The sequence below is a fragment of the Antechinus flavipes genome, chromosome 6 (assembly GCF_016432865.1).
Source record: "Antechinus flavipes isolate AdamAnt ecotype Samford, QLD, Australia chromosome 6, AdamAnt_v2, whole genome shotgun sequence".
Taxonomy (NCBI): domain Eukaryota; kingdom Metazoa; phylum Chordata; class Mammalia; order Dasyuromorphia; family Dasyuridae; genus Antechinus; species Antechinus flavipes.
In genome coordinates this window covers 177,406,919-177,432,967 of record NC_067403.1, presented here as the reverse complement: position 1 = coordinate 177,432,967, position 26,049 = coordinate 177,406,919, and the positions used below count along the sequence as shown (strand labels likewise).

The 26,049-nt window shown below is 36.9% G+C and overlaps 1 protein-coding gene and 1 non-coding gene across 2 annotated transcripts in view; both read left to right on the top strand.

Annotated features, from left to right (window-relative positions):
* The window catches only part of BLTP1 (bridge-like lipid transfer protein family member 1), a 236,236-nt gene extending 213,318 nt beyond the window's left edge, over positions 1-22,918 (top strand). Inside the window, exons 76-88 of the mRNA XM_051966253.1 lie at positions 53-232; positions 826-963; positions 1,746-2,003; positions 7,112-7,262; positions 8,295-8,452; positions 8,953-9,145; positions 9,366-9,583; positions 11,084-11,335; positions 14,167-14,370; positions 15,495-15,689; positions 16,397-16,531; positions 19,248-19,413; positions 22,200-22,918. Of these exons, the coding sequence (XP_051822213.1) occupies positions 53-232; positions 826-963; positions 1,746-2,003; positions 7,112-7,262; positions 8,295-8,452; positions 8,953-9,145; positions 9,366-9,583; positions 11,084-11,335; positions 14,167-14,370; positions 15,495-15,689; positions 16,397-16,531; positions 19,248-19,413; positions 22,200-22,416 (2,465 nt within the window). The 3' untranslated portion in view covers positions 22,417-22,918. The remainder of the gene's footprint in view (positions 1-52; positions 233-825; positions 964-1,745; positions 2,004-7,111; positions 7,263-8,294; positions 8,453-8,952; positions 9,146-9,365; positions 9,584-11,083; positions 11,336-14,166; positions 14,371-15,494; positions 15,690-16,396; positions 16,532-19,247; positions 19,414-22,199) is intronic.
* Positions 6,966-7,071, top strand: LOC127542208 (U6 spliceosomal RNA). Its single transcript, XR_007948593.1, has one exon. It is a non-coding gene; the product is annotated as a U6 spliceosomal RNA (small nuclear RNA).
* Positions 22,919-26,049: the final 3,131 nt, after the last annotated feature.

The window sequence follows — 26,049 nt, the reverse complement described above, 5'->3', positions numbered from 1 at the left end:
TTTTCCTGTATGAATTAATGGTGCGGCTTTTGTCTTTCTTTGTGGGGACCAGGGAATGTAGATGAAGAGCCTACCTCAGTCACCGGTCGGAAAGATTCCCTCAGTATAAACCTTGAGTTTGTGAAAGTGAGCTTATCTCGAATAAGACGTTCTGGAGGCGCCTCATTTTTTGAAAGTCAGACTGCAAACAAGTCCGCAAACAAAATGGACACTACATTAATAAATATATCTGGTATTTTATCCCATCCTTAAATTAAAATGTTTGTTTTCAGAGTGAATTAAAAAAGATTCCCAATGTTGAAAATATAATTGAGGTTTTGGTGGAAGTTTGATTTAAGAGTGATAAAAAAAAAAAAAAAACCTAGTTATACATTATCTGTATATTCCTGGTGTTTGAATTTTACTTGCGTGGAGGGCTAATATAATGTGGGAAACCTCATGTTAGCTCCAGGCTTAAGCCTTTCTCCACTATCAGCCCAACCAAATCACTAATGAAGACCCAAATCAGTCAAGAGAGAAGCATTTTAACTAAGTGTCCCAAAGTAGATTCTCTCTGTGTCTTTCATTGGTTTTGTGCTAGTCCCTTATCTTTTAGCAAGTCAGACTTTTAAAAATTAGTAAATTAAAGGCCATCTGTATATTTTTGATTTGTGGAGGAAACATATATAACCAAAGCAGAAAGACTAGCACATAGAAGAAATCATTCTCAGACAGTTATTGGTGCTAGTTCTGATATGGTTCCCATCTTTCTGTTGGGTCATGTGAAAAGAAAGTGCAGGTTTTCAGAATTAGCTCCAAATTTAATATCTGCTTTTTGTGTCCCAGCGGTGTGCGACATTGGCTCAGCTTCCTTCAAATATGATATGCGTAGACTGAGTGAGATACTGGCCTTCCCAAGAGCATGGTACAGGAGAAGTATTGCCCGCCGCCTTTTTCTTGGCGACCAAACTATAAATTTGCCTGGTAGGTCAAAACTTATTGTACATTTTTAATTACTCACTTTGTAATTAAATTACATTAAAGTTATTGAGAGAGGCTATAGAGTGTAATATGCATCAGGAAAACTCGAGTTCAAGTTCCACCTTAGATATGTACAGACATGATTGCATGATAATATAGTTGGGAAATGTCTAACAAAATAAATTAAAATACAATGTAATGACTGTTTGTGGTTTTCTAAGTCAGTGTGCTGCTGCCCACAGGCATCCATTTCTTTTTGAATTTGACACTACTATTCTAAACAGCTAAGACTGAGCTACAGAGAAGGTGCCAACTTGCAATGGCATGGGATTCCAAAGAAATCATGAATCTATGATTCACTCCCTGAAAAAAATATTTTTAATAATATCAAATTAAGTTCTTATTTTCTGTCAATGTTCTTGAAGAAGCTAGAAATGTGCTTCCCTCTCATAAAACAAGAGACCACCCAGAAAGTTTCTCTGTCCTTTCTTTATCTTCCTTTTTGTTCTTAATAATTTAATACCATTTCTTGAGTTGGAACAAAGATTATGGGAGTTTGTAGAGTAGTCTTATTCCCTTGGAAATAAAGTGGTAGGAGGAATATGGAAGTATGGGTGGCATAACTACTTTGTTCTTACTGTTCCTGTAGTTGTTTCAGTTGTTTCAACTGCATCAGATTCCCTGTGACCCTCTTTAAGGTTTTGTTGGACAACTGTGTTTGGATAATCCTCAGCAATTTATACTGGGCTTTACTCTGTTATTCATGGCATTTCTCTCTCTGCTAGCATCTGGCCCTGGAACACCGGATTCCATTGAGGGAGTGAGTCAACACCTGTCCCCAGAGTCATCCCGTAAAGCTTACTGCAGGACCTGGGAACAGCCCAGCCAGTCGGCTTCCTTCACCCACATGGCCCAATCACCCAATGTATTCAATGAGCACATGGCAAACAGCAGCATGTCTCCAGGAGCGACTGCTCAGAATCTGAAATCTCCTGCTTCCATGCGATCCAGGAGTGTATCTGACTCTTCAGTTCCCCAGAGAGGTAAGTGGAAGCCAAAGATTGCCCATCACCATGTATGCCTCTGTCTTCTCTTTCACTAGGCTACTCGCTACATCCCTGGAACAGGCTTTAGCTCCTCACTGGTGGTGATGTCACTGAGAAGAGCCATCTGTTTTCATTTGCTATGAATTGATGGTCCAGGTCTCCATCGAGGCTTGTTATTGCTGAGTTGTCTTTCTGTTGCCCTCAGCCCCCAGCAGCCATTACATTTGTCTTCACTCCTCTTGGTGCAGATGATCTAATGTCCAATTTCAGTGAAAAGATTGAAGCCATCCTACAAGACCTCCTTCACTTGCTTCCTCTATTCACAGTCTTCCTCCCTGTCTCTTAGGAACAAGTGTCCCTGTGCCTTTTACTCTGTTTCCCTCCCATCTCCATATGACCGGCACCTTCTGTCTCTTCTTTCCCATTATCCCCTTCCTATTTACTTATAACCCTTTAAAAATACACATATCCTTCCTTTCACTCTCCTAGCTCATCTAGGTGACATCTCATTCCTTCACTTATCCTTCATGTTTAGATTATTGAAAAAGTAACTTATTCACAGTATATCTACATCTTCCACACTTCTTTATCCTACAACCTGGTAATCTTGACTTTTTCTCCCTTTATTCTATTGAAACTTCATTTTCAGAGGCCATCTGGATCCTATGACCATTGTTTAATCTTTCTTCTCATTGAACTGTATCTAGGAAACTTGTGATAGAGCCAATCATCCTCTCTTCCTGGGTCTCTGGGATATTGCATACTGCCCTGACTCATTGTCTGATTGCTCAAGGAAATTCTGGTGCTTCCCCTTGTACTAGCATTCCTTATAGTAATTGACTGTCCGCACCATACCTGGGTAGCTCTATCACTTTCCCTCTCCAGGCTCCCAGATCCTGGCAGTATTTCTCCTGCTTTTTCTCCTGATTTCACTGTTTCTTTCACAGACACCATTCTTCATCTATCCATCACTTCCTGTTGTCTGACAGTCTTCTCCATCCATACCTAGCCAGTTACCAAGCCATGCCTGCTCTGCCTCCACCATCTTCCTCATCTTCCTTTCTGTCAACACTTTAGCCATACATCTGGATTAGTGAAGTAGAGTCTAGTCCACTCTCTGGCTTCATTCCTCTCTCTTCCAGTTTCTTTCTTATACCATTCTGAGATTCTAGGAAGATGAGTGTTCTCCTTGGCTAGAAATCCTTGTGGAAAAACTGTATTTGCACCCAAGAGTATATGTAGAGCAGATTATACTCTGGGCCCCACTTGAGTGGGAGATCCCTCCAACTTCTGCAACAATAGTTTTAACACTGATTGCTTATGCCTAGATGTGTCACTGTCAAAGGAGCTAATGTGGCTTAGCGAGGGACAAATGGGCATTCTTGGAGTCAAAAAAACCTGGTTTGAAATAAAGCTCCTCATATTTATATGCCCAGGAATTAATCACTGAGACAACCTTTCTGTGCCTCCATTCCTCATTTGTAAAGCAGAGTCAGTGATCCCTATAGCATCAACTTCACAAAGTTGTTGTGAGATTCAAAAGGGCCATGATAGCTTAAACACATTCCCTCTACAGGAGTCCAGAAATGCCATTCTTGTTGTCCATCACAAGCCTGTAAATCAAGGGAGATTAACAAGTCTTCATTAAGTTCCTACAGTACTGTAGGTGCCCTGCTAAGCCTAAGGGAGACAGGGAAAAGACAAAACAGTGCTTTCTCTACAACCTAATTAGAGAGCCAACATGCAGGCTACCAAGTGATACATGGTAAGTGACAGAGACTCTCAGCAGGAAGGCACACCAAACTTGTGGGAGAAGGTAGGATTTTAGCCAAGTTTTAAAAGAAATCAGTGAAGACAGGGAGGAAATGTATCCAGAGCTGAGTGGGGGAAAAAAAGACAGGAGGGGCAGCTAGGTGGTGCAGTGGATAGAGCATCAGCCTAAAGTCAGGAGGACCTGCGTTCAACTCTGGCCCCAGATACTTAACACGTCCTGGCTGTGTGACCCTGGACAAGTCACTTAACTCTAATTGCCTCAGCCAAAAAAAAAAAAAAAAGAAAAAGAAAAAGAAAAAAAAGACAGGACACCAGTGTTACATATTCAAGAATATGTAGGGGAAGTGAAGTATAAAAAGACTGTAGAGGAAGGAGGGAACAGCTTAAAAAGAGCTTTCAGCGCCAAGCAGAGTGTTTTAGTTTTGATCCTGGAGATTATTGAGTCAGAAGGTGACAGGAGTAGACCCATGCTTGATGAAGATCACCTTAGCTGAGTGGAGCCTGGCTTGGAAGGAGGGGATACTTGAGGCTGCAGGGCTAATAAGAAGGCCATTGCTATTGACAAGAAGACTTGGGTTTTAATCCCACTTTACACACTTAAGAGATGCATGGCCCTGAGCAAGTCTCTCAGCCTCTGTTTCCTCATCTGTAAAATGAAATAACAATAATAATAGCACCTACTTCACAGAGTTGCTGTCAGAATCAGATGGAATAGTATTCCATGCTTTGGAAACCTTAAATCACCACATATTGTTGGGAGTGGTAGCACTAGTAATGATAATAGTTATAGTTTGGGTGTGAAGTGATGAGGGCTACACCAAGGTGGAGGTGTCAAGGAGAGAAGGGGACACATTCAAGAGATGCTGCAGAGGCAAACTTGATAAGTCTTGTCACCAGTTAAATACTGGGGGGTAAGAGATAGTGAGTAGTCCAGAATGACCCTTAGTTTTTAAGTTGCTCTCAAAAATAATTGGGAAGGTGGGAATGGGAGGAAGGTTTTAGGGAAAAGATGAATTTTAAAATGTGTATTGGACATAGTTGGAAATGTATGAAAAGCAGTTGGGAATGAAAAATTGGAGATTAGCAGGAAAGGTAGATTTGAGGATCATCAGCTTAGAAATGGTCATTTAAATCCAAGTGAAGTAGTCTAGAGAGAGAGAAGAGGGTTCTGGGGGTCCTTACGGTTAGAGGAAGATCTGGCAAAGGAGATTGGAAGGAAAGGTCAGAGAAGTAGGAGAACCAGGAAAGAGGAATATCTGAAAAACCTAGAGAGAAAGGGGTATCAAGAAGAGATGGATCCACAGTGCCAAAGGCTACAGTGAAATCAAGGAGATTGAGGATTGAGAAAAAAACACTGGATTTGGCAACTAAGAGATTATTAATAACTTTTGAAAGAGCAGTCGAATGATGGGTCAGAAGCTCAGTCAAAAGGAGATATGTGACTGGGCGGGGGAGGGAGGGGAGGAAGTGGTATTGATAGTAGCAGATCCAAGGTCCACTTTGGTAGCAGAGGCAATGGTGAGCCTGCAGCCCTAGCCTCTCCTGGGATCTGGACAAGGAATTTCACCATTAGGAAAAATTGTGAAATGCCTACCTTGAATAAAACAACTAACTTACATCCTGGACTTGGAAGATATTGAGACTAGGTTTTATTCTGTTCTATTTTTGAATTGAAGCTTTTTTATGAAAGAATTTAAACCCATATTATGACAGAACAGTTAAGCTTCTAAGCCAAGTAAAAATACATTAAATTGTAACCATGAATATTGAGCTGTTTAAGAGTTAAACACTGTAATCTAATTATTCAAGTTTTGACTCTTAAGAACAATGAGTGGGAATCTAAGCAGTCCTCCTCTTAAGTAGTTTCTTCCAGTAGGACTTGGAATATATATAAACTGGGGTTTTATAGGGTTTTTTTTATACATCTATGTGTGTATCTTACGTATACATATAAATATATCTCTGTATGCCATATATATGTACATAGATACACACACACACACATTATGAATGAAAACAACCCAAATTACTTAAGATCTCAGTTCCCTGAAAGATAGTAAAAACTCACTCAAATGATGAGTGAAAGAGACAGAATTGATAAGGAACTAGAAATCATTTGATTGCCCTTCTCAGAAAGTCATCAAAAGGCCTGTACCTTTTACCTTTCCAAGGAGTTTCTACCAGGCAAGCTAAGCAATCAGCAAAGCTGTCCTCTTATCTATCCTGTTGCAGTAAAACTTGATAAACTGATCAGTTCATCCTAATACTTGGCATAATGGAAAATACTGGAATTAGAATCAGAAGATTTGGGTTCAAAACTAGACCTTTAACAAATTACTTTTGGGCCTCAGTTTCCTAATTCAACTCAATTCAACAAAACATTTACTAAGTAAATGCTATACAGGCAGCACTGTGCTAGAGACTGGGGTAACGACCAAAGCCAGAATAGACCTTGCTCTTAATGAGTTTATTTTTTACTGGGCTGTTGGGGTGAAACGGCACAGTTAAGTTAATATAAGTCATTTGAGAATTTAATAGCAAGACAGCTGGGGATCTGTAGAGCCTTCCTCCTAAGAAGTCACACGAACAAAGCTAAAGTAAGGAAGGAGCACACTGCCCCTGCCCATTGAGAGAGCAGGCAGAAGCATGTGGAGGCTAGAGCCTGGAAAGTAGGGAACAAAATGAAGGTCTGTAGTCCATTCTCTCCAAGTAGAGTGAGATATAGACCAGTAATGGGCAGCTATGTACTGAACACTGGCCCAAGAAAGGCCCAACCCCTCCCCGTCCTGCTGCTCCAGCCACATTATACAGGGCACATCAGCTTCAGCAGCCCATCAAGGGGTTGGACATCAATCAGCATAACTGAACTGAGTTGCAGGGGCTGACCACTTTGATGACCACAGTGGCCTCTCAAAATTGTACTGAGTCCCTGAGTAATTAGCTAGATACTGGAACAAAATTCTGAGAGTAAACTTATACATACCATATTAGCAGAATTGAATAGAAGAATTGTTTTGTTTTGTTTTTTTGTAGATTTGGGTATTCATATAAGTGAACCTACTATGTTTTAAAAAATAATTAATAAAAAACATATATAAAAGCTGTTTTATGATTTTTTTAAAAGCTCTGACTATTATAGCTATAAGAATTTTTATCAGATTTTGCTTTGAAATAACCCCAATGTCTGTGTTTGCTTGGGCAGCACATATAGTAACATTGGAAAGATACAGAGATTAGCATGGTCTCTCTGCAGAGGATGACATGTAAATTTTGTGATGTGAAATATTCCCAATGACTTTTTGACACAAAATGTCTTAACTTTCTTTTTTTAGATTCACTCTCAAGAACATCTACTCCTTTCAATAAGTCCAACAAAGCAGCCAGCCAACAAGGTACCCCATGGGAGACCCTGGTCGTGTTTGCTATCAACCTCAAACAACTTAATGTTCAAATGAATATGAGCAATGTCATGGGTAATACAACGTAAGTCTCTCATATGTTTAAGCTTTTAGTAAGAGCAGCTGCTAGGTGGCACCATAGTGCATAAAGCATTGGCATTGGGACCTGGAAAACTCATCTTCCTGAGTCCTAATGTGGCCTCGGACACTCACTAGTTGTGTGATTCCAAGTAAATCACTTAATCCACTTAAAACTTGCTTCAGTTTCCTCATATGTAAAATGAGCTGGAGAAGGAAATGGCACACAATTCCATTATCTTTGCCAAGAAAATCCTAAATAGGGTTGTGAAGAGTCGGGTATGACTGAATAAGAATTTATTTAGTTAGATTGTCTGCCGATTTATTCCTATTATGCTTAAGGAGTATAATTCAGCCAACCAATAAACATGTAAATTGCTTGATCCAGAACTAAATGTATATCAGGTGATAGTAAAGTTTAAGACCAAGGGGTTATCAAAAAGAAGAAGAAAAGAATGGGGTAAAACAGGTAGGAATGTTTAGCCCAGGAATGAGAAGAGGGGACAAAACAGCCTTTCAAAGATGTGGAGTGGTATTACATGTCCTCTTTTTCTCTCAGAAGACAACTACAAAATTATCAAATTTAGACTTGATAATAGAAAAATTTTCCTTAATCAGAGTTCTCCCAAAGTATAATGGGCTGCCTCAGAGATGGTAGTTCCTTTCCTTGGGACCTCTTAGGCAGAGACTGAATGATAATTGGACAGTCCTCTGTAATCCCTTTCAGATTTCAGTTGGATTAGCTGGCTGCCCAATTCCTTTCCAGCTCTCAAATTTAGGTATTGGTTGGCCTCTCAGATCCTTTCCAATTCTACAGTTATTCTATTTTGTGATTATTAAAACAGAATACTATACTTTCTATCAATATTGCAGAAAAGTTTTATTACAGTAGTATTATACCTTGTAACTTTTAGCCTTTTAAAAAAAAAAATAGATTGTGGCAGTATCCTTTGGAAAAGTTAACCTGTTTTAAATCTCCATTTTCATAATTTAAGACAATGAAATTCATCCATCTAAATTTTTCTTTTTCTTTTTCCAGGTGGACTACCAGTGGTTTGAAAAGTCAGGGTCGTCTGTCAGTAGGAAGTAATAGAGACCGAGAGATCAGCATGTCTGTTGGCTTGGGAAGATCCCAGTTAGATTCAAAGGGAGGCGTAGTTGGAGGTACCATAGATGTCAACACTTTGGAGATGGTTGGTAGGTTGATCATTAACTAAACTGGCTTTTAGATTGTTTAACTCCTTGAACCTTGTTAATTTAAGGCTTTCTTTAACTGCAGTGCCCTTCTTGCCTCTGCTTTTTCTTCCAAAGAAGGTGCTCAGGTGCTACCTTCTACAGAAAACCTTTCTTACTTCTCTCCACTCCCAGTCTTAACTCCTACTCTTCTTTCCACCAACCCATCTTGTATTTATTCTCTTAATAATAATTCTGTATATCCTTCAATATACATTGTATATAATATCTCCCTTGCTATAACATAGGCTTTTAGAGAGCAAGAATCATTTCATTCTCTGTATTTACTGCCACTTACTACCAATGTTGCAGACACTTTATAAATGTTGTTAGCTGATGAAATCATTCTCTTAGGATGTAAAATTATCTGTTAGTTTAACTTTAAAAATTAAAAATGTTTTATTTTGATTATTTCCTTAATGCTGACAGTTTCTTTAAAAAGTGACTAAATGTGTTTCTTACAGCCCATATTTCTGAACATCCAAATCAGCAACCAAGTCATAAAATTCAAATTACTCTGGGTTCAACTGAAGCTCGGGTGGATTACATGGGGTCGAGTATCCTCATGGGTATTTTCAGTAATGCAGATCTCAAACTGCAGGATGAATGGAAAGTGAATCTGTATAATACAGTGGATTCAAGTATGTCAGATAAAAGGTATAATAACACAGGCCTTTCTTTGAATGCCTTATGTTTTTTGTCCTATGTTCTTGTATGTTTTCTAACAACTACTTCTAAAAACCCTAGGCCAATTGTTTTCAGCCAGATATTTTATATGGCATAATTAATTTGAAATAGGAAAAAAAAGGGAAAATGTTTGGTGATATGCCCTAACTTATTGCTATATTTACTGAAATATTCTCTTTTTATGATTTAGTGAAATTTTTGTCCATGGAGATTTAAAGTGGGATATTTTCCAAGTAATGATTTCGAGATCAACCACTCCAGACTTGATAAAAATAGGAATGAAACTCCAGGAATTCTTCACCCAGCAGTTTGATACAAGCAAGAGGGCTCTCTCTACTTGGGGACCAGTTCCTTACCTCCCCCCAAAAGCAACAGCCAGTCATCTGGAGAAGAATTCACAAGAACTGTGTAAGAATTACAAGAATGCATCTCATATACTGTTGTTTTATCTTAGACCTGTCAGTCACAACCTGAATAAAAATCTACTTTATTCTTTAAACCTGCTCTAAACCTTTCCTTAATCATAATTTTTTGAAAAGCCCCTTCCTAAAGAAAGTGATATTTCTGTTCATTAAAGTAAAAAAAGTACATATGTGTGCTTCTGTAGGCAAGATTTTTCATTCTATCTAAGCATGAAATTTGAAAAGGACTCAAGTAATGTTTTATTATTCTAAAAAGAAATCTATAAACAAATATTTTCATAATGAATCCACTCTAGCTCTGGATCAATTGTATGTACCCAAATTTTAGCATTTTTAAAATAATTTTATCATTTCTGTCATTTTTTCTACAGCATACTTTGATACTTGAGAAACAACTAGTTAATACAGTAGATAGACAGCTGGCCTGGAGTCAGGAAGATTTGAGTTCACATCTGACCTCAAATACTTAGTAGTTGTGAGACTTTGGGCAAGTTACTTAACTTCCCTATTTGTCTCAGTTTCCTCATCCCTAAAATAATGGTAAAAAAGCACTTTTCTTCCAGGGTTGTTGTAAAAATCAAATGAGGTAATACTTGAAAAGCACTTAGGAATCCTTAAACGTACTATATAAATGCTAGCCATTGTTATTATTTTCATGATTATCATTATTATTATCACCCTTATTATTTGATTCTTCAGTGGATTGTTTCATCCTTTTGCCTGTAGCTTCTTCTGGTCCTCATCACATAGCCATCCTGTGTAATTTTTGTCCTTATTCTGCCACATGTGCTCCATACAGGATGTACTCAGTGCACTGGAGGCTTTCCTCTAGGACTATAGTCCTTGAGCTTCTGAGACCTCTTGTTCCTGCTATCCCATCCACTTTTTGAGGGCATTTTGTGTGTGTATACATGCATACAACCTGGATGATGGTTTTTTGTTGTTTTTTAAATGCCATTTCTTATAGGCATGTCACTATTGATGATATGTTTGTACATCACCTTAGACTCATGATTGTTCTTTGGGGCACCCTTTAGAGTCATGGTGCTTCATGATTCATAGTCATATCTCACTACTAGGACAATATTGGCCTTAAAAATGAGGTTTTTTTGGTGGTGAACAGCTGGGAAATATTGAAAATACCCAATGGCAATCTAGCCCCATGCTGTGTGATCAGAACTGTATTTTATCTCTTGCAGATGATTAAAAGATGGCATCAACATCTGCCATTCTCCAAAGTCTTCTCTCCTTGCTTGCATCTGCTTCCTGTACCTCACAGCCTAGCATCTTTTCCCCTAAACATCTGTTCATGATAGAGGGTGGCTATTGAGTTCTTTGTGTCATTTTTCTCACACACCCCATCATATTCAGATTCAGCCAAACACTGAGCAGCAATTTTGCTGATGCTGATATTTGTACATCTCTGTTAAATAATGCTTAGAGGGGAGGTGAATTAATGAATTAATGACTTGCCATTCTCTTACAGTATTGGATGCTGCTCATCACCGCCATTGGCCGGGAGTTTTGAAGGTTGTATCAGGATGCCACATATCTTTATTTCAAATTCCATTACCAGAAGATGGAATGCAATTTGGAGGTTCTATGAGCTTGCATGGAAATCACATGACACTTGCTTGTTTCCATGGGCCTAATTTCCGCTCAAAATCTTGGGCTCTTTTTCATTTAGAAGAACCAAATATTGCATTTTGGACAGAAGCACAAAAAATCTGGGAAGAAGGTAAGCCTTAATAGTAAGAAGGTATGTGACAGCTAGGTGGCGCAGTGGATAGAGCACCAGTCCTGAAGTCAGGAGGAGCTGATTTCAACTCTGGTCTCAGATACTTAACACTTCCTAGCTGTGTGACCTTGGACAAATCACTTAACCCCACTTGCCTCAGGAAAAAAAAAAAAGAAGAAGAAGAAGGTAGTAAGCCATGTCTCACAGAAATAATAAATTTACTATGTTCTTGACTATGGGTAGATCAAATGCTGGAAGATAATTTAGAGACCAAGAATGTTTTATAGGCCTGTTTCTGAACTTAGCCACTCTCTTCCCTGACTGGGAAGAAATCCCAGTCACAATTCTTGGATAGGAGTTTGGAAGCTGAACTTCCTATGACTGTGGTGAGCTGTTTATTGACCTGCAGAGGAAGGATTGCCCTCTTCCCTTCACTTTTAGGTTTCTTTTATGAATCAGCTTTTTCCAAATTTTTATCATAATCACAGTGTGTTCTTCACAGTGTGTTATAGAAGTTGTTACCAAGAAAGGAGAGATTGTCCCCCATGAATCAATCCAGGCTAGAAAAGGCAGTTTAATAGCACACATGTGAGCGAGAACAACTGGACTCTGCTTCCTCAGGCTGAGCATCGTAGCCTCAAAATTTCCATTTTTTCAAACACTAACATCAGGAGAAAACAGGGAAAGTAAATCCTTTGTGATCCTAGAGTAGTGATTTGACTAGGAATGGGGGATGGAAGGATATGGAGTGTAGAGGGAGAAGTAAGTTTTTGAAAAGGCCACCTGTAAGGTCAAGACTGAAAAGAGAAAAAATGAGACAGGAGTCTCATTTGAGAGAAATGAATCACGAATGCCTCCTTGAGAAAGATCTGAAGAAGCCCAGAAAGGGTAAAAGTAACTGGAATTTGAACTAATGCCTGTGATTCCCAGTCATATCGTGGTGCCTCCAGCATGGTGCATTGGCAAGGAGGAAGGCCATGGAGGTTCTGCTAACAGAGGAAAGATAGGGAAGTAGAGGAATAGAAGGATGGGAGAATCTGACATTGGGGAAAATTTTAGAATTAGAGGTATGATAGTATTACTTTTTTCATGGGCACCTAAGAAAGAGTGAGATAGAGATCATGAAAGTTGGGAAGGATGATGACCTGGGAGGCCAGAATCTTGATCAATGTTAAAGTCTCCTTGTGTGAAGATAAAGGTGATAGGAGAGAAAGAAACTGCTAACCAAGTTCTGAATCCTTAAGAAAAAAAAGACACGCAAACAGGATTCCATACAAGGTATATCACAGTGGTTGCCCATCACCTAAAAATAAATTAACTTTTATAATCTTGCCCTTCTCATCTTTTCTAGTCTTACACTGTCCTCTCCGCCATCTGTTCTCTGATCCAGCACCTCAGGCCTTCTTACTGTTTCTCTCACAAAATCCATCTTCAGAGTCATTTTCTCTTCTTGTGTCCCATGCCTAGAAGGCTATCCCTCCTTTGTTCTGCCCTCTGGCTTCCTCCTAGTCCCAGCTGAAATCCCATCTACTTCAGGAACCTCTCCCCACCCTCCTCAGTGCTCATGCCTCCCTCTGTTATCTTTTCCTTTTGTCTGAGTTTCTTGAAACTAGGGACTGTTTCTGCATTTTTTTTTTTTTTTTGTACACTCAACACGGGGACTGGCACACAGCTGGACTTAATAAATCCTTGTTGCTTTGATTTGACATCAGAGGAGGGGAGGTTGCCCAGGGCTAGAGGTAGGGTACTATGGTAGTGGAGAACAAAGCTTCTGCCAGCCCCAAGGCTGGCATAAAGCATAAAGCTTTTTTATGGAGCTTGGTATGTAATGCATGAGAAATAGCAGCCAGTAGAACAGAGCAGTAATGGGGAATGCAACATTTTCTAGAGAATTCCAGGAGGACAGAAAAATGGAAGACTTGGGGGACAAAGAACTCTGTAATGAGATAATATGAAGAGCAGGATAAGGCTCAGAATATCAGGGAAAAGAGTTTTGTCTCCACAAATGGTGACCTTGAATCCCAGAGACAAAAGATAGATACTAAGAAGGAGCAGTTTGTGAGCCATTGAAACAGGTAATGCAAGATGATCAAGTCACTCAGTTCATTAGATCAGAGGAGCAGAAAATCAATGAATTAGTTTATGTGAAGATCTCATACTGGATTGTAGGTAGATAGTTACTGCCTCTGTAACTTCTGTTCCTCAGCATTACCATCTTTGGGACAGGAATGGTGGACACAAGGACCATTTGGTGGAGGTCTTTGGGTCCTGGGCAGCAGATAGCTACTTCCTTCTGTTATTTAACAAAAAGAAGGTAATCTAGGAGTGATAGAGCAGGGCCTCTTCCTCCTCTGGCTCAGGAGCTCCCATCTTCTCAGGTCTTTGGCAGAATTAGATGGATCCTCTTACTCTCTGTATAAAGGGAATTATCTTTATGTAGCAGGCAATGAGGAGAGCCTTTGAGAAAAAAACGGTCTCCAGTCCTCATAAGGGACCAAGATTAGGATCTTGCCCTCCACACAATAGCCTCCCTATATTCATACTGAAAAGTGAGTAGATATCAGGAATTCAATACCTCTTGACTCCTCTGCATTGGTAGTTAGTACCTGCCAAAGACAAAGCACCTCTTTAGCAGTCATTATAGTGAGCCATTTGGGGAGGAGACCTCCAATCCTTGTCCCTGAGTGGGACCCACTATTGCAATAATATCTAAATGTAGTTACATAATTACAAAAAAACCAGAAAATTTAAATAAAAACCTAAGTTTATGTGGATTTACATAGTAATAAAAATGGCTTCCTTAACATGTTTTCTTTTCCCTTGTGGACCAGGTTCAAGTGATCATTCTACATATGTCGTTCAGACATTGGATTTTCATCTAGGTCACAATACCATGGTCACCAAACCCTGTGGTGCTTTAGAAAGTCCTATGGCAACAATAACCAAGATCACAAGACGTCGCCATGAAAATCCACCCCATGGAGTGGCAAGTGTGAAAGAGTGGTTCAATTATGTTACTGCCACAAGGAATGAAGGTCTGTATCTCAAGACATCTTCTTGCTGGGATCCCATGTCTCAAAGTTTAAACATTGGTGACATTGTTTGTAATGTTCAGGCTAGCTTTCTGGAGGTCCTCTGGACGGGCCTTGGTCTCAGCAGGGTAGTCACCATGAGGAAGGACAGGAATAGAGTCTAAATTCTTTATTGTCTCTTTCACAGTCTCAATCTGATTCTGTTGTAGTCTGACTTAGTTTGCTCTTAGTGCAGGAGGCAGGAGAGCCACCAAGATGGTCAAAGATTAGAATGTCTCTCTTTCAGTCCTTCTTAGTCCTTATATATCCTATTACAATTACATCATTATAGCATACTGTGTATGTGTGAACTAGAGAACCACAATCTCATTAATTCCACTGAGTTAACACCTTGTTTCAAGTATCCTTTTCCAGAGTCCCGGCTCTCTACAATTGTGGCTTTTTAATTTTAAAAGTTCATTTTAGTTTGATATGCTTGACAAACCCACTTAGATAGCACCTGAAGATTCATAAAAAACTGCCTAACAGATTCATGAAGTGGATAGTGTAAATGTTGTTTCCTTCTTAATCAGAAGGAAGCTGAAGCATAGAGAGATTATAGAATTTGCTTGTGGTCAGTGGGAGGACGGCAGAGGTAGGCATTCTTATTTGCAGCACAGGAACAACTTTGTCAATAAAAGAACCCCCAAATATGCAAGATGTCCCCTAAGTCTTAGTATAATTCTAAGCTGCATTGAGTTCTAAGGATGAATAGCTGCCCTGAAACTTTGAAGGAAATTCCTTAAAATAGGTTCTGTTGAATATTGTAATAAACTCTTAAGGTCCAGCTCTAAAATCCTGTGAATTTATCTCTTTGAAAGTTAAAAGAAATTTATTTGAAAAAAATTAATGAAATCACTAAGATCATTATGTCAGTTCCACTTTGCTACAAATTGAAGCCTGGTCTCATAGTATTTGTAGTCTAATCTATTTTTTGAGTTTTTATAAAAGCTGTTCATTTATCTAATTTTTCTAATTTGAGCAAACTCATCTATTTTCACTAATACATTTACCTTCCTGAAGGCTTTTTGAAGTTTGGCTATTTAATTGAAATTGAATAAATATTATTTTTCTTTTTACCCATGTAGAGTTAAATCTGCTTCGAAATGTTGATGCTAATAACACAGAGAGTAGCACAACTGTAAAGAGTTCTAGTCTGTTAAGTGGATTCAGAGGAGGTTCTAGTTATAACCATGAAACGGAGACCATCTTTGCCCTTCCACGGATGCAACTGGACTTCAAATCCATTCATGTTCAAGAGCCACAGGAGCCTTCCTTGCAAGGTGGGTGGTTGAGACTTTTGGTTCCCTGCTTGCTTCTATCTAATAATTTGCTTGAAATAATTATATCACTGCTCTTAGGAAAACTCAGCCAGCCTCAGTCTAGTCTAGAGACAAGGAACACTATCTTCATTCAGTCATTTTTATTAACTCTTCTTTTAATAATATGTATTTTTCTATCGAGGCTATAATTATCTGGTCAGATGGTTAGCATTCAACAAATATTGTCAAGAGTTGAGAGCAAAAAAGTTTTAAATAACTATTACAGCATTATGCAAATTAAGCAATTTTTTATCTCTTAAAATCCTGGTATCTAATTTGCTTGTCTAGCAAATACAACATGTTCTAAATAAGGTACCTGCTATCTTCCTGGTATGTTTTATAACAGCACAGTTGTGTGATTTTTACAATTAAAAGTTGGATTCTAGGGAAACTCAAATTAGTTTTGTTTTCATATACAATTAGATATAAAAACAGATAATATAGTTTGTGTGTGTACATGTAGATATATCTATATATACAGATATATCTATATATTTATCACTAATAATGATGAGGATAATAAATACTAGAACTTATTCCCATAAGCTAAATGTAAAATTAATCACTTTTATGTGTATGTATGTACATACATATATGTCTTATCCCAGGAAATAGGAGCAAACTTTATTAAAATGGTTTATTTTTTAAAAATTTTTAATCATTTCCAGATACCAACATCAAGCCAAAAGTGGAATGTAGTGTGGTAACAGAATTCACCGACCACATTTGTGTGACTATGGATGCTGAGCTAATTATGTTTCTACATGACTTAGTGTCAGCTTATCTTAAAGAAAAAGAAAAAGGTAGGCAGTGTATTCTCTTTTGAAAACTCAATGAAAATATCTTCATCATGTATATGTCATTTTCCAAAGAATTATAAGAATGGAGCGTGAACTCCTTGAAAGTAGGAATTGTTTCATCATTCATTAAATTTGAATCTTCAGGGACTGACACATAGTGCTTTAAAAAAAATAATATTTTTGATTAATTAATTGGTAGGGACTGAACATTTTAATTTCCTGTTATATTCAATCAGATGTAATTGATTGGCATTATATTAGTGTGATCACATAATTAACACTGAACATCTACTAGATTCCAAGAGAGAGTACCAGGAAGGAAAAAAAATCATCTCTAAGAGCACAGATAGGAATTGGGGGCAGGGGGAGGGGAGTCCAGATTTGAGTGTGTACACAGTACAAGAATCTGCTCCTGTCAAATCATATTTCGAGCGTTATGTTCAGTTCTGAACACAAGCAGCATGAAGGACTAAGATTATAAGAAATCTGAGATCATATTATATGGAAATTAGCTGGAAATACTGGGCAGAGTCTGTCCTGGAGAAAGAAGGTTTAGAGGGGATATGATGGGTAACTGCTAGGATTTGATGTATGACCTTGTGAAGACCTTATTCTACTTGGCCCTCAAAACAGAAATGTTCCATTAAGGCAGCATTCAGCTCAATATAAAGAAAAACTTTTTCATGATTAAAGCTGTCAAAAAGTGGAAGTGAAGTCTTGTAGTAGTGAGTTTTCCCTTTAATAGAGGTCTTGAAGGCAAGTCTAGATTTCCACTTGTTGGGGAACATGATAAAAGGAAATTTCCTGGCACATAGGAGGTAAACTTAGTGACTACTCTAGGTGACCACTGGTGTTCTCTTCCCAATCTGAACTGCTCTTAGTGGTGCTTTCTAAGCCACATCAAGACTAGAACTTATGAGTTCTAACAAGTTGAGAGCTAGTGTCTAGAAAAGTTAAGAAAAAAGAAAAGGAATTGAAGAGGAAATAAAAGGAAAGTGTTGGGCTGTCAAAAGAGGTCGAGGAAAGAGTTTGAAAAGTCCAGAAGTGGACTACAGCAAAAAAGGAAAATGTAATATAACATAGCAGAGGCCTTAGAAGGAGAGTGAGAGAGAATTGGGAACTCAAAATTGTAAAGACTGAAGATTATTAAGTTTTTAAAAGAAAAAAGAATCCACCTCCTCATATTTCTAGAACCTTATTTTACTGTTTGTACAAGCCCCCCCCAAAATGTAGACAGTTCAGATTTTAAAGGATCATGATGTAAAGATCAACCTGAAATAAAGAATATTTCAAGTTTTACTTATTATGAATCAGAAAAAATAGTGTTTTCTAGTAGTTGTATTTTCTAGGACATGAAAGAAAATCAACATCGTCCTTCCTTTTTGAAGGACAGATATTTGTCTTGTCATCCTTTCACAAATATTTTTCTGACAAATCTGATTTGGGGAAAAAATTTGCCAGATGACATACAAGCATGGAAATACATTTGAAGGACACCCTATAACAGCTTTGAGTTGTTCCTTTCATCACAATGTTAGCTCCTTGTGCTAAAAATGAACCACAAGAGTGAAATTTAAAATGAAAACTTGGAAACACCTTTGAGACTCAGTTAAAATTTGGAGAAAATGATTGGACTGGACTAGGCTCCTGACATAGACAAAATGTGTAGAAATCCTTCACAAATATATGCAAACCATGCTAAAATTTCATCTTTTCCATTTTTGTTTTATCTTTTTAGTTTCATATTCTTGTTATAATTTTTTCAATTTTTTTCATCCAAAGAAAAGCTTTCAAATTCTTGTTTGGTTTTTTAAAGCATAACAATGAGCTTATTAAACATATTTGTAGATAATGTTTTTTATAGATTTTAATATATCTTTGATATTGTCTTTATCAATTTACTATAACCCATCCTTAAAATGCATTTTGTCCTGGATGTTTTTAGGAGTTTTATTTTTTCTTAGAATGGCAGCAAATACAAATATTTTAAGAACAGAATGAATAGAAAACTCAAGAAAATGTTAATTATAAATTAATATCTCAATTGAGTATATACAGTGAACCTCCAGTCATTCTGTCAGGCTAATAATTAGCCTGTTTTTATTAACACATTACCTTTTCATCTTATTGATATTCTGCAGAATTACTTTGAGACAGATATTCATATAAAATTATCATGTACTAAACATAACTGACAAAATGGTGCTATTTTTGTCCAGAGTCATTTTTAAGTTTGGCTTAACAGTAAAACAAATTCTGTTGACACTTTTTACTAAATTCTAAGTATGTGATTTTTTTATACAGCTGTTTTATTTGTAAAGATGTTATCAAGAAAGAAATTATGGTACATTTTTTTCGAATTAGTGTTGGATTTTTCCTCTGTATTGTGATATACTTTACTTGTAACTTTAAAAGAGATGTTAGATTGAGTCTTTAAATCTTAAAGGAAGAGAGACAGATGTAGGTAAAGGAAGCTAAGAAGATTAACTCCTGACTCACTGACTGGAGTGTAGAGAAGATGATAAAAGGTAAATAAATTTAAAGAGTTTTACTAGATGATTGTTACCATGCCATTCAAAATATCCTGAATTTGTAGATTTTGGTCTTTTTTTTCCTCATCCTTCAGTCCCCTTTGACTTGAAAAGAAAATTATATAATTCTGTTGATTTCAAATTAATTACTAAGATTCACAAATTGAGTTCTCTTTTTTTTATTCCAGCTATTTTCCCACCTCGACTGTTATCTACTCGACCAGGACAGAAAAGTCCAATCATCATTCATGATGATAATTCCTCTGAGAAGGACAGAGAGGAAAGCATCTCATATACTACTGTAGACTGGAGAGATTTTATGTGCAATACTTGGCATCTGGAGCCTACACTACGGTGTGTAACTATCTGTAATGCCCTTTGATTAGCATTCTTAGGAATGTTTTCTTGCAGAAATAGCATTTTTGAAAGTGTAGCTTGTCATTTACCCAATATTGCTGCTTGTTGAGGATAATGTTGTGGCTTCTTTGGTGCTAGAGCTGATTTGCTCTCTTTGGCCTGATGTTTTCTGCTGCTTCCTTTCCCACCCATACTATCCCAGAAGTGCTAGAAGGGGATAGATACCACAGCCTAGTGACTCCTTTCCACTTCTAAGTACTCATGATTATTTCATTTTGTTTAGCACCCCCATGGAACATGCTTTGTGTTTAACCCAAATTGGCATACAACAGTTGGTTTATATCAACAAATGCGGTTTTTTCTCAAATTCAATAAGCAGCCTAGTTTTCCTGATTTTTACTAAATAATGATATACCCACAAACACTTGAAATAAGTAGCTAATTGGGGAATTTTACCAAGCTTGGAAATAGGAATGTTTGCCTGCCATTAGACTCCTTTTACCTTATCTAACCTGTTTGATATTCAAAATCATGGGGTCAAGGGTCTGAAGTCCTAAGTTTAGATCTTTTCATCCTGGTCTTGTGAAAACCTGCACCATGGTAAACATACTCACAAAGCAGCCATTCATCCCCAGCTTCCTGAGGGTTCTCTCTGGGAATGTTTTGAAGCACAGAGTTTGTAATACATTGGCAATGAAGAACAGGTGCATTTTCTCATAAGCAACTCATGACATCATTGAATATGTGACTAGACAAGAGCAATTGAATGCTGTCATTTTTCTATTTGCATATGTTTGTCAAATCTCACTTTAGCATAGTTGGATTCAAGGGAACAAACTTTTATATTTTATATTAAAATATAATGCCATAAGTTTTAGTAGTCATAGGTTCTTTAGAGACCAGTTCAGTTTAACTCCTTCAATTTAAAGATGAAGGAGCTTTGTTCCTGAGTAGTAAAGGGGTTTGTCCTTCATAACAAAGGAGACAGACAGCCATCCTGAGATTCAAACTTGGAGTCTTCTCCTTCCCCCCACATCCTGGTGCCCCTTGTAAGTGGGCCAAAGGGTTGGCTGGTTATTTGGCAGACATTTGCTTGTACCTCCTTACAGAGGGCACTGGATGTCTCCTGCATTTTTCTTCCTCTTTGGCGATGACATCTCTCCTGGTAATTGCAATTTAAAGTTCATAAAGCATTTCCCTAGGAGCTTAGTCATATCTGTTGTTTCTCTTCATTTTTCAAATGTGGAAAGGAGATTCACACAGATGAGGTGATTTTTTTTATTTGTACACTGATCTGCAGTGCAGCACAGCCCAGTCCAAAGAGCTCTGGGGAACTTGACACAGAGAGTGACTTTGGGCAACTGTCCACTAGTCCAGGCCTCAGTTTGGTTGTCTTGTAAAATTAGGGAATTAAATGCTAAATCCTGTGATTCTAAGCTAGATTGTGAACACCATGCTGCCTCTTCTCAGTCTTCAGAGTCCTTAAATGTGCTTTATTCGATATGCCTCCACTGCCCTCAGCTAAAAGAAAACATCCAACTTTATAAAGGCTATATAATACTCAAGCGTTATTACACCAGAAATAAATTTAGCAAAATAGCAAGATATCTTATAACTCATGACTTCTCTGTGGACAAGAGCTAGTGAATGCTTTGATAGAAGGAGGTTTTCATTCAAGAGCATATATCACAACCAAATCAGCAAAACACTATGACTGTGGGCAATGTGAAATTGTAGATTTTTCTAAAGAATTGTTTTAAAAGTTTAAAATACAATGCTGAAAACTGGTTAGGACAATCTATTTTGTAAATGCAAGCAGACATAATGAAAAATGCTGTGAATTTTGTTTTTAGAATTTACATAAAGATAAGAATAATATAATTTTTAGGGGCAGCTAGGTGGCACAGTGCATAGAGCACCAGCTTTGAAGTCAGGAGAACCTGAGTTCAGATTTGATCTCAGACACTTAACACTTCCTAACTGTGTGACCCTGGGCAAGTCACTTAACCCTAATTGCCTTAGCTAAAATAACAATTTTCCATTAAATTGTCATTGAAACCAAAGTTCTTAAACTTCAGTTTCTTTTCCCAGTTTTTTTGCATACTTTATCTCAAAAGATCTCCACAATAATAACAAGTTTACAGATTTAGAGCTAGAAGGGTTCTTACAGATCTTCTAGTTCTCTTTCTCCTATTTTCCAGATAAGAAAACTTAGGCACTGAAAATTAAAGTGATTTGCCCCAAAGTATTAACTAGCAAAATCAGTCTTTGAACACAGTCCTTCTGTCTCCAAGTCTATTGTCCCTTCCACTATGCCTACTGTTTCTAGGAACTCTTAAGGGATTCTTTAAAACTAAACAGATGATTTTGTTTAGTGTTCTTTGAGACATTGCAGTTAGTATGTGTCCTAGCGCTAAAAAAAACTTAGTAAGATCTGGCACTGAATTAGTAAAAAAAAAAAAAAAGAAAAAGAAAAAAAAAAAAAGAAAGAAAGAAAAAAAATGTACCTTTTATTTGAGCTTTCTTAAGAACATATAGATGCATTTAATCTCCTTTGGCTTCAAATACACGCAGCTTTCATGTACTCTTGGCCAAGTAGATATCAAACTGTGTTCTAGTTGACTCAAGATTGGGTGTTTGGGTTACTCTTTTATCATGTTATATGGCTACTTATTTCATGCATGCCAAAATTTTTATAAATAGAAAGATGGTTTTTGAATCTACTTCAAGATTTTAATTTTATAGAGGGCTTTAGTTAAAACTTTTTTTTTTTTCTTTTTAAGGCTAATTTCCTGGACTGGAAGAAAAATTGACCCAGTAGGTGTTGATTATATTCTTCAAAAATTGGGCTTTCATCATGCCAGAACCACTATTCCTAAATGGCTTCAAAGAGGAGTCATGGACCCATTGGATAAGGTTCTCTCAGTCCTCATCAAAAAGCTTGGTACCTCACTGCAAGATGAAAAAGAAAGAAAAGGAAAGGACAAGGAAGAACACTAAAGCTTAACTGTCTATGAACAAAATATATAACTTTGTGTCCGTTAAGTGTACTACACTGAAGGGTTTTATTGTATAATAAAATTATTTTCTGTATAATTTAAAGATGATTTTAATGAGATTTTGGCTACTATGTTCAAACAGTTTGTGAGTTTTTCTGTATACAGTGAAGTATTGCATGATGATGTAAATTTTGTGAAAAAAATAGATTAAATATACAAATCTTCTGGTTAGCATTTATAATTGTATTATGTGCAATATGATTCCTGCATCCTTAAAATATTTGCAGATTAACTGTGAATTTTTGTGACTAATTAGCCATAACTTTTTTTTTTAAATCTTGCTGATAATTTGAACCTTTTTGGTTGGTAATGGCTTTTATCCCCTTTGGTAATGTGTAGACTTGTATAAATTCCAGTATGTATATAGTTTGAGAAACTGTGTATGATTGCATAGCATTAAAATGTTGTTTGTTACAGTTATAATAAAAAGCCATGATAATTTATTTTCCGTATGTGGTTGCCTCAATCTTCATATCTGTCTCTGTTTCATTTTGTAGTTTATTTCACAATGGGTAGGATTGCCATCTTGAATTTTAATCACTGGAACCTTTAAAGAACATGATGATTAACTAAAACTTCCTAAGTCTTTATGCCCCGGGATAATTAGTTAAGCTTCTAAACTCAGCCATAAAGTCACTACTAAGAACTAATAGCAACATTATTGTCATTTGGAGCCACACCATAGTTTCTGCCATTTCCCTTCATTACCTATATACTTCAGGAAAATAGAAACATTCTGTCCTTCCTTCTTCACAGTGTGCCTTCTGTCATTGTGGCTTTATTCCACCCTCCTTTATACTTGAAATAGACTTCTTTCTTCATTTCATCAAAAGGAATGGGTTGGGATAGATAAATATATCCACTATATATCCTCAGCATTCCTACCGCTATTGCCTCCATGGTGCAAGAAGCCTTCTTTGCAAATATTTTAAGGATGCAGGAATCATGTTACAGGGACACCAAGGAGGCATGCAGGCTATTTCAAGCATAAAGGAGTGTAGAGTAAAGCCACTATGACAGAAGGGACTGTGTTTCAGAGAAAAGTTTGGGCTTCTGAAAAGAAAGATACTTCTCAAAGGAAGTCCGGGCAAACTTTGTCTGACTCAGTTTTCTCATCTGTAAAATGGGGAAAGTGAAAGCACTAATATTTTTTGGGGGGGAGTGGAGGTTGTTCAGAAAAGCTGCTTTTATTTACTTCACAGCAATAAACATTTTGCCAATCATCACATCGTTAATGACTAATTAAATATAAAGCAAGTTTCTTGAGGTTCAAAATGACAAACCTAAAGCAGCATATATATTTATTAGTATTAAATATTATAAATAAAAATCATTTTAATGTTTTTTCACAATATGATATAGCTCCTGGACTGCCTAGTAGAATGCAAATGGGACTTTAAAAAATCTAATTCATTACAAAAAGAGTGAACATCTTCATATCAGATATCAATTCACTACTTCAAAAATCCCAAATCAAATCTGATTAGAGGGGAATAGGGAAGGAAGGAAAGGGCTTTGCAAAACTTAAAGCACTACATAAAAGTTAGCTATTAAGAGCAGCTAGGTGGTGCAGTGGATAGAGCGCTATCCCTGAAGTCAGGAAAATCTGAGTTCAAATCTGCCCTCAGACACTAAACACTTTCTGGCTCTGTGACCCTGGGCAAGTCACTTAACTCCAATTGCCTCAGCAAAAAAAAAAAAAAAAAAAAAAAAAAAGTTAGTTTGTAAATGTAAAGATGTAAGATGTAAATATAACAGCAGAACAAGGAAGGAAATATCAATTCATATGGAGAATTCATAATCCAAAAGGAATTCAAAGGATCACAGAAGAAAAAAGGGAGAGTTTTTATCATATAATAGCAAAATTTTCCAAAAATTAATTAGTAGGGAAATAATTACCTGGGAGTAGGAAACCTTTGTATCAAGTTTCTTTGGTCAAGTTCTGATATCTAAAATGAATAATAGATTCAAATATTCAAAATGCCTACATATGTCAAGTACTATGCTAAACCCTGGGAAAGAGAAACAAAAATAGTCCCTGCCTCCAAGGAATTTATACTCTAACGGCGGAGACAAGATGCAAACAAGTATATACTGTGCAAACTATATGCAGATGTAGAAAATAATTAAATTGATAAATTCAAGTTAATGTGTTTTATGATATAATTAATGATAATGAATTAACAATTACTTGATTGTTGATTTTAAAGGTTGAATATTAAATGAATACAATTATAATTTATTGACTTAATGATGGTTATTAATTAAATTAATGATTAAAAAAAGAAAGCACTGAATTAAAAGGGGTTAGGGAAAGTTAAACAAAAAATAAAAACTATTCTAATATGGTCCCATGTAAACAAGTAGCTCTCAAAGAAAGAAATTGAAGCTATCAATAGAACTATGCATGGAAAAAAAAAATGCTCCAAATCATCAATAACAATAACTACAATCAAAGGTTCATCTCACAGCCACTAGTTTGGTGAAAATGACAAAAAATGAAAATGACAAATTGTCAGAACTTTAGGAGGTTGAACATACTAATATACTGTTGGTATACCTGTGAATTACTCCACCCATTCCAGAAAACATAATTAACTGTCCCTCAAAAGTCTCTAAAACTAAATGTAGCTAGGTGGTACAATGTCTTGGAGTCCAGAGGACCTAAGTTCAAATCCAGCTTTAGAGACTTAGTAGTTGTGTGATCCTGGGCAAGTCATCTAACCTTGTTATTTATCAGAGTCATTTCTAGGCCTATTTCCCAAAGACATAAAAGAAATAGGGAGAAAGACCCATGCATACAATATCATATACTGGAGGTCTTTATTTTTAGGCAGAAAAAAAAACTAAAGGTCATCAGTTGGGGAATGACTGAACAAATTATAGTTTATGGACATAAGGGAATCTTAATGAACCAAAAGAAATGGTGAGAAGTTCATTTTTCCAGAACAAACCTGTATGAAGTGATACAAAGTGAAAGGATCAGCACTCAGAGAACAATTTGCTTTAAAACAACTTTATGCTAAAGAAAAACAATACAATGACCAACCCAGACACTGGGTCCAGCAATAGAATATGTGACCTACCTACAGACAGCAAATGAGTCTACAGACTTGAAAATTCTTCATTCAGATGACTTTAAACAAATTAGAAAGTTACTTCTAAGTTTTTAAAGTGCAGAAATCAGAGTTTTAACAGTTGAAACACACCATTTTTGACAACAAAGTCACCTAATGTTGGACACATTTTCAAAGTCGCTAGTAGGCAAATAAAGTGGTGGGATTGTGTCAGAGAAAAGCCTCATGATAGGATAATTTTAGCAGGATGGGATGTGGCCAGAGATGTGCTAATCAATGTTTAACAATAGGCTCTATGGGAGAAACTATAGCCAGGAAATTTTAAGTCCAACAATAAACCAAGCTTCATCTGGGTTGATTCCTGAGATAAAATGCTCACACAAAATTTAACAATGGGCTCTCTCAACCAAGTATAGGCTCCCCACACTACTAGATATGACCCATAATCTCAGCCTCTGGTTTCATCGAATAAACCCTGGAATTATTCCTGGATCGGG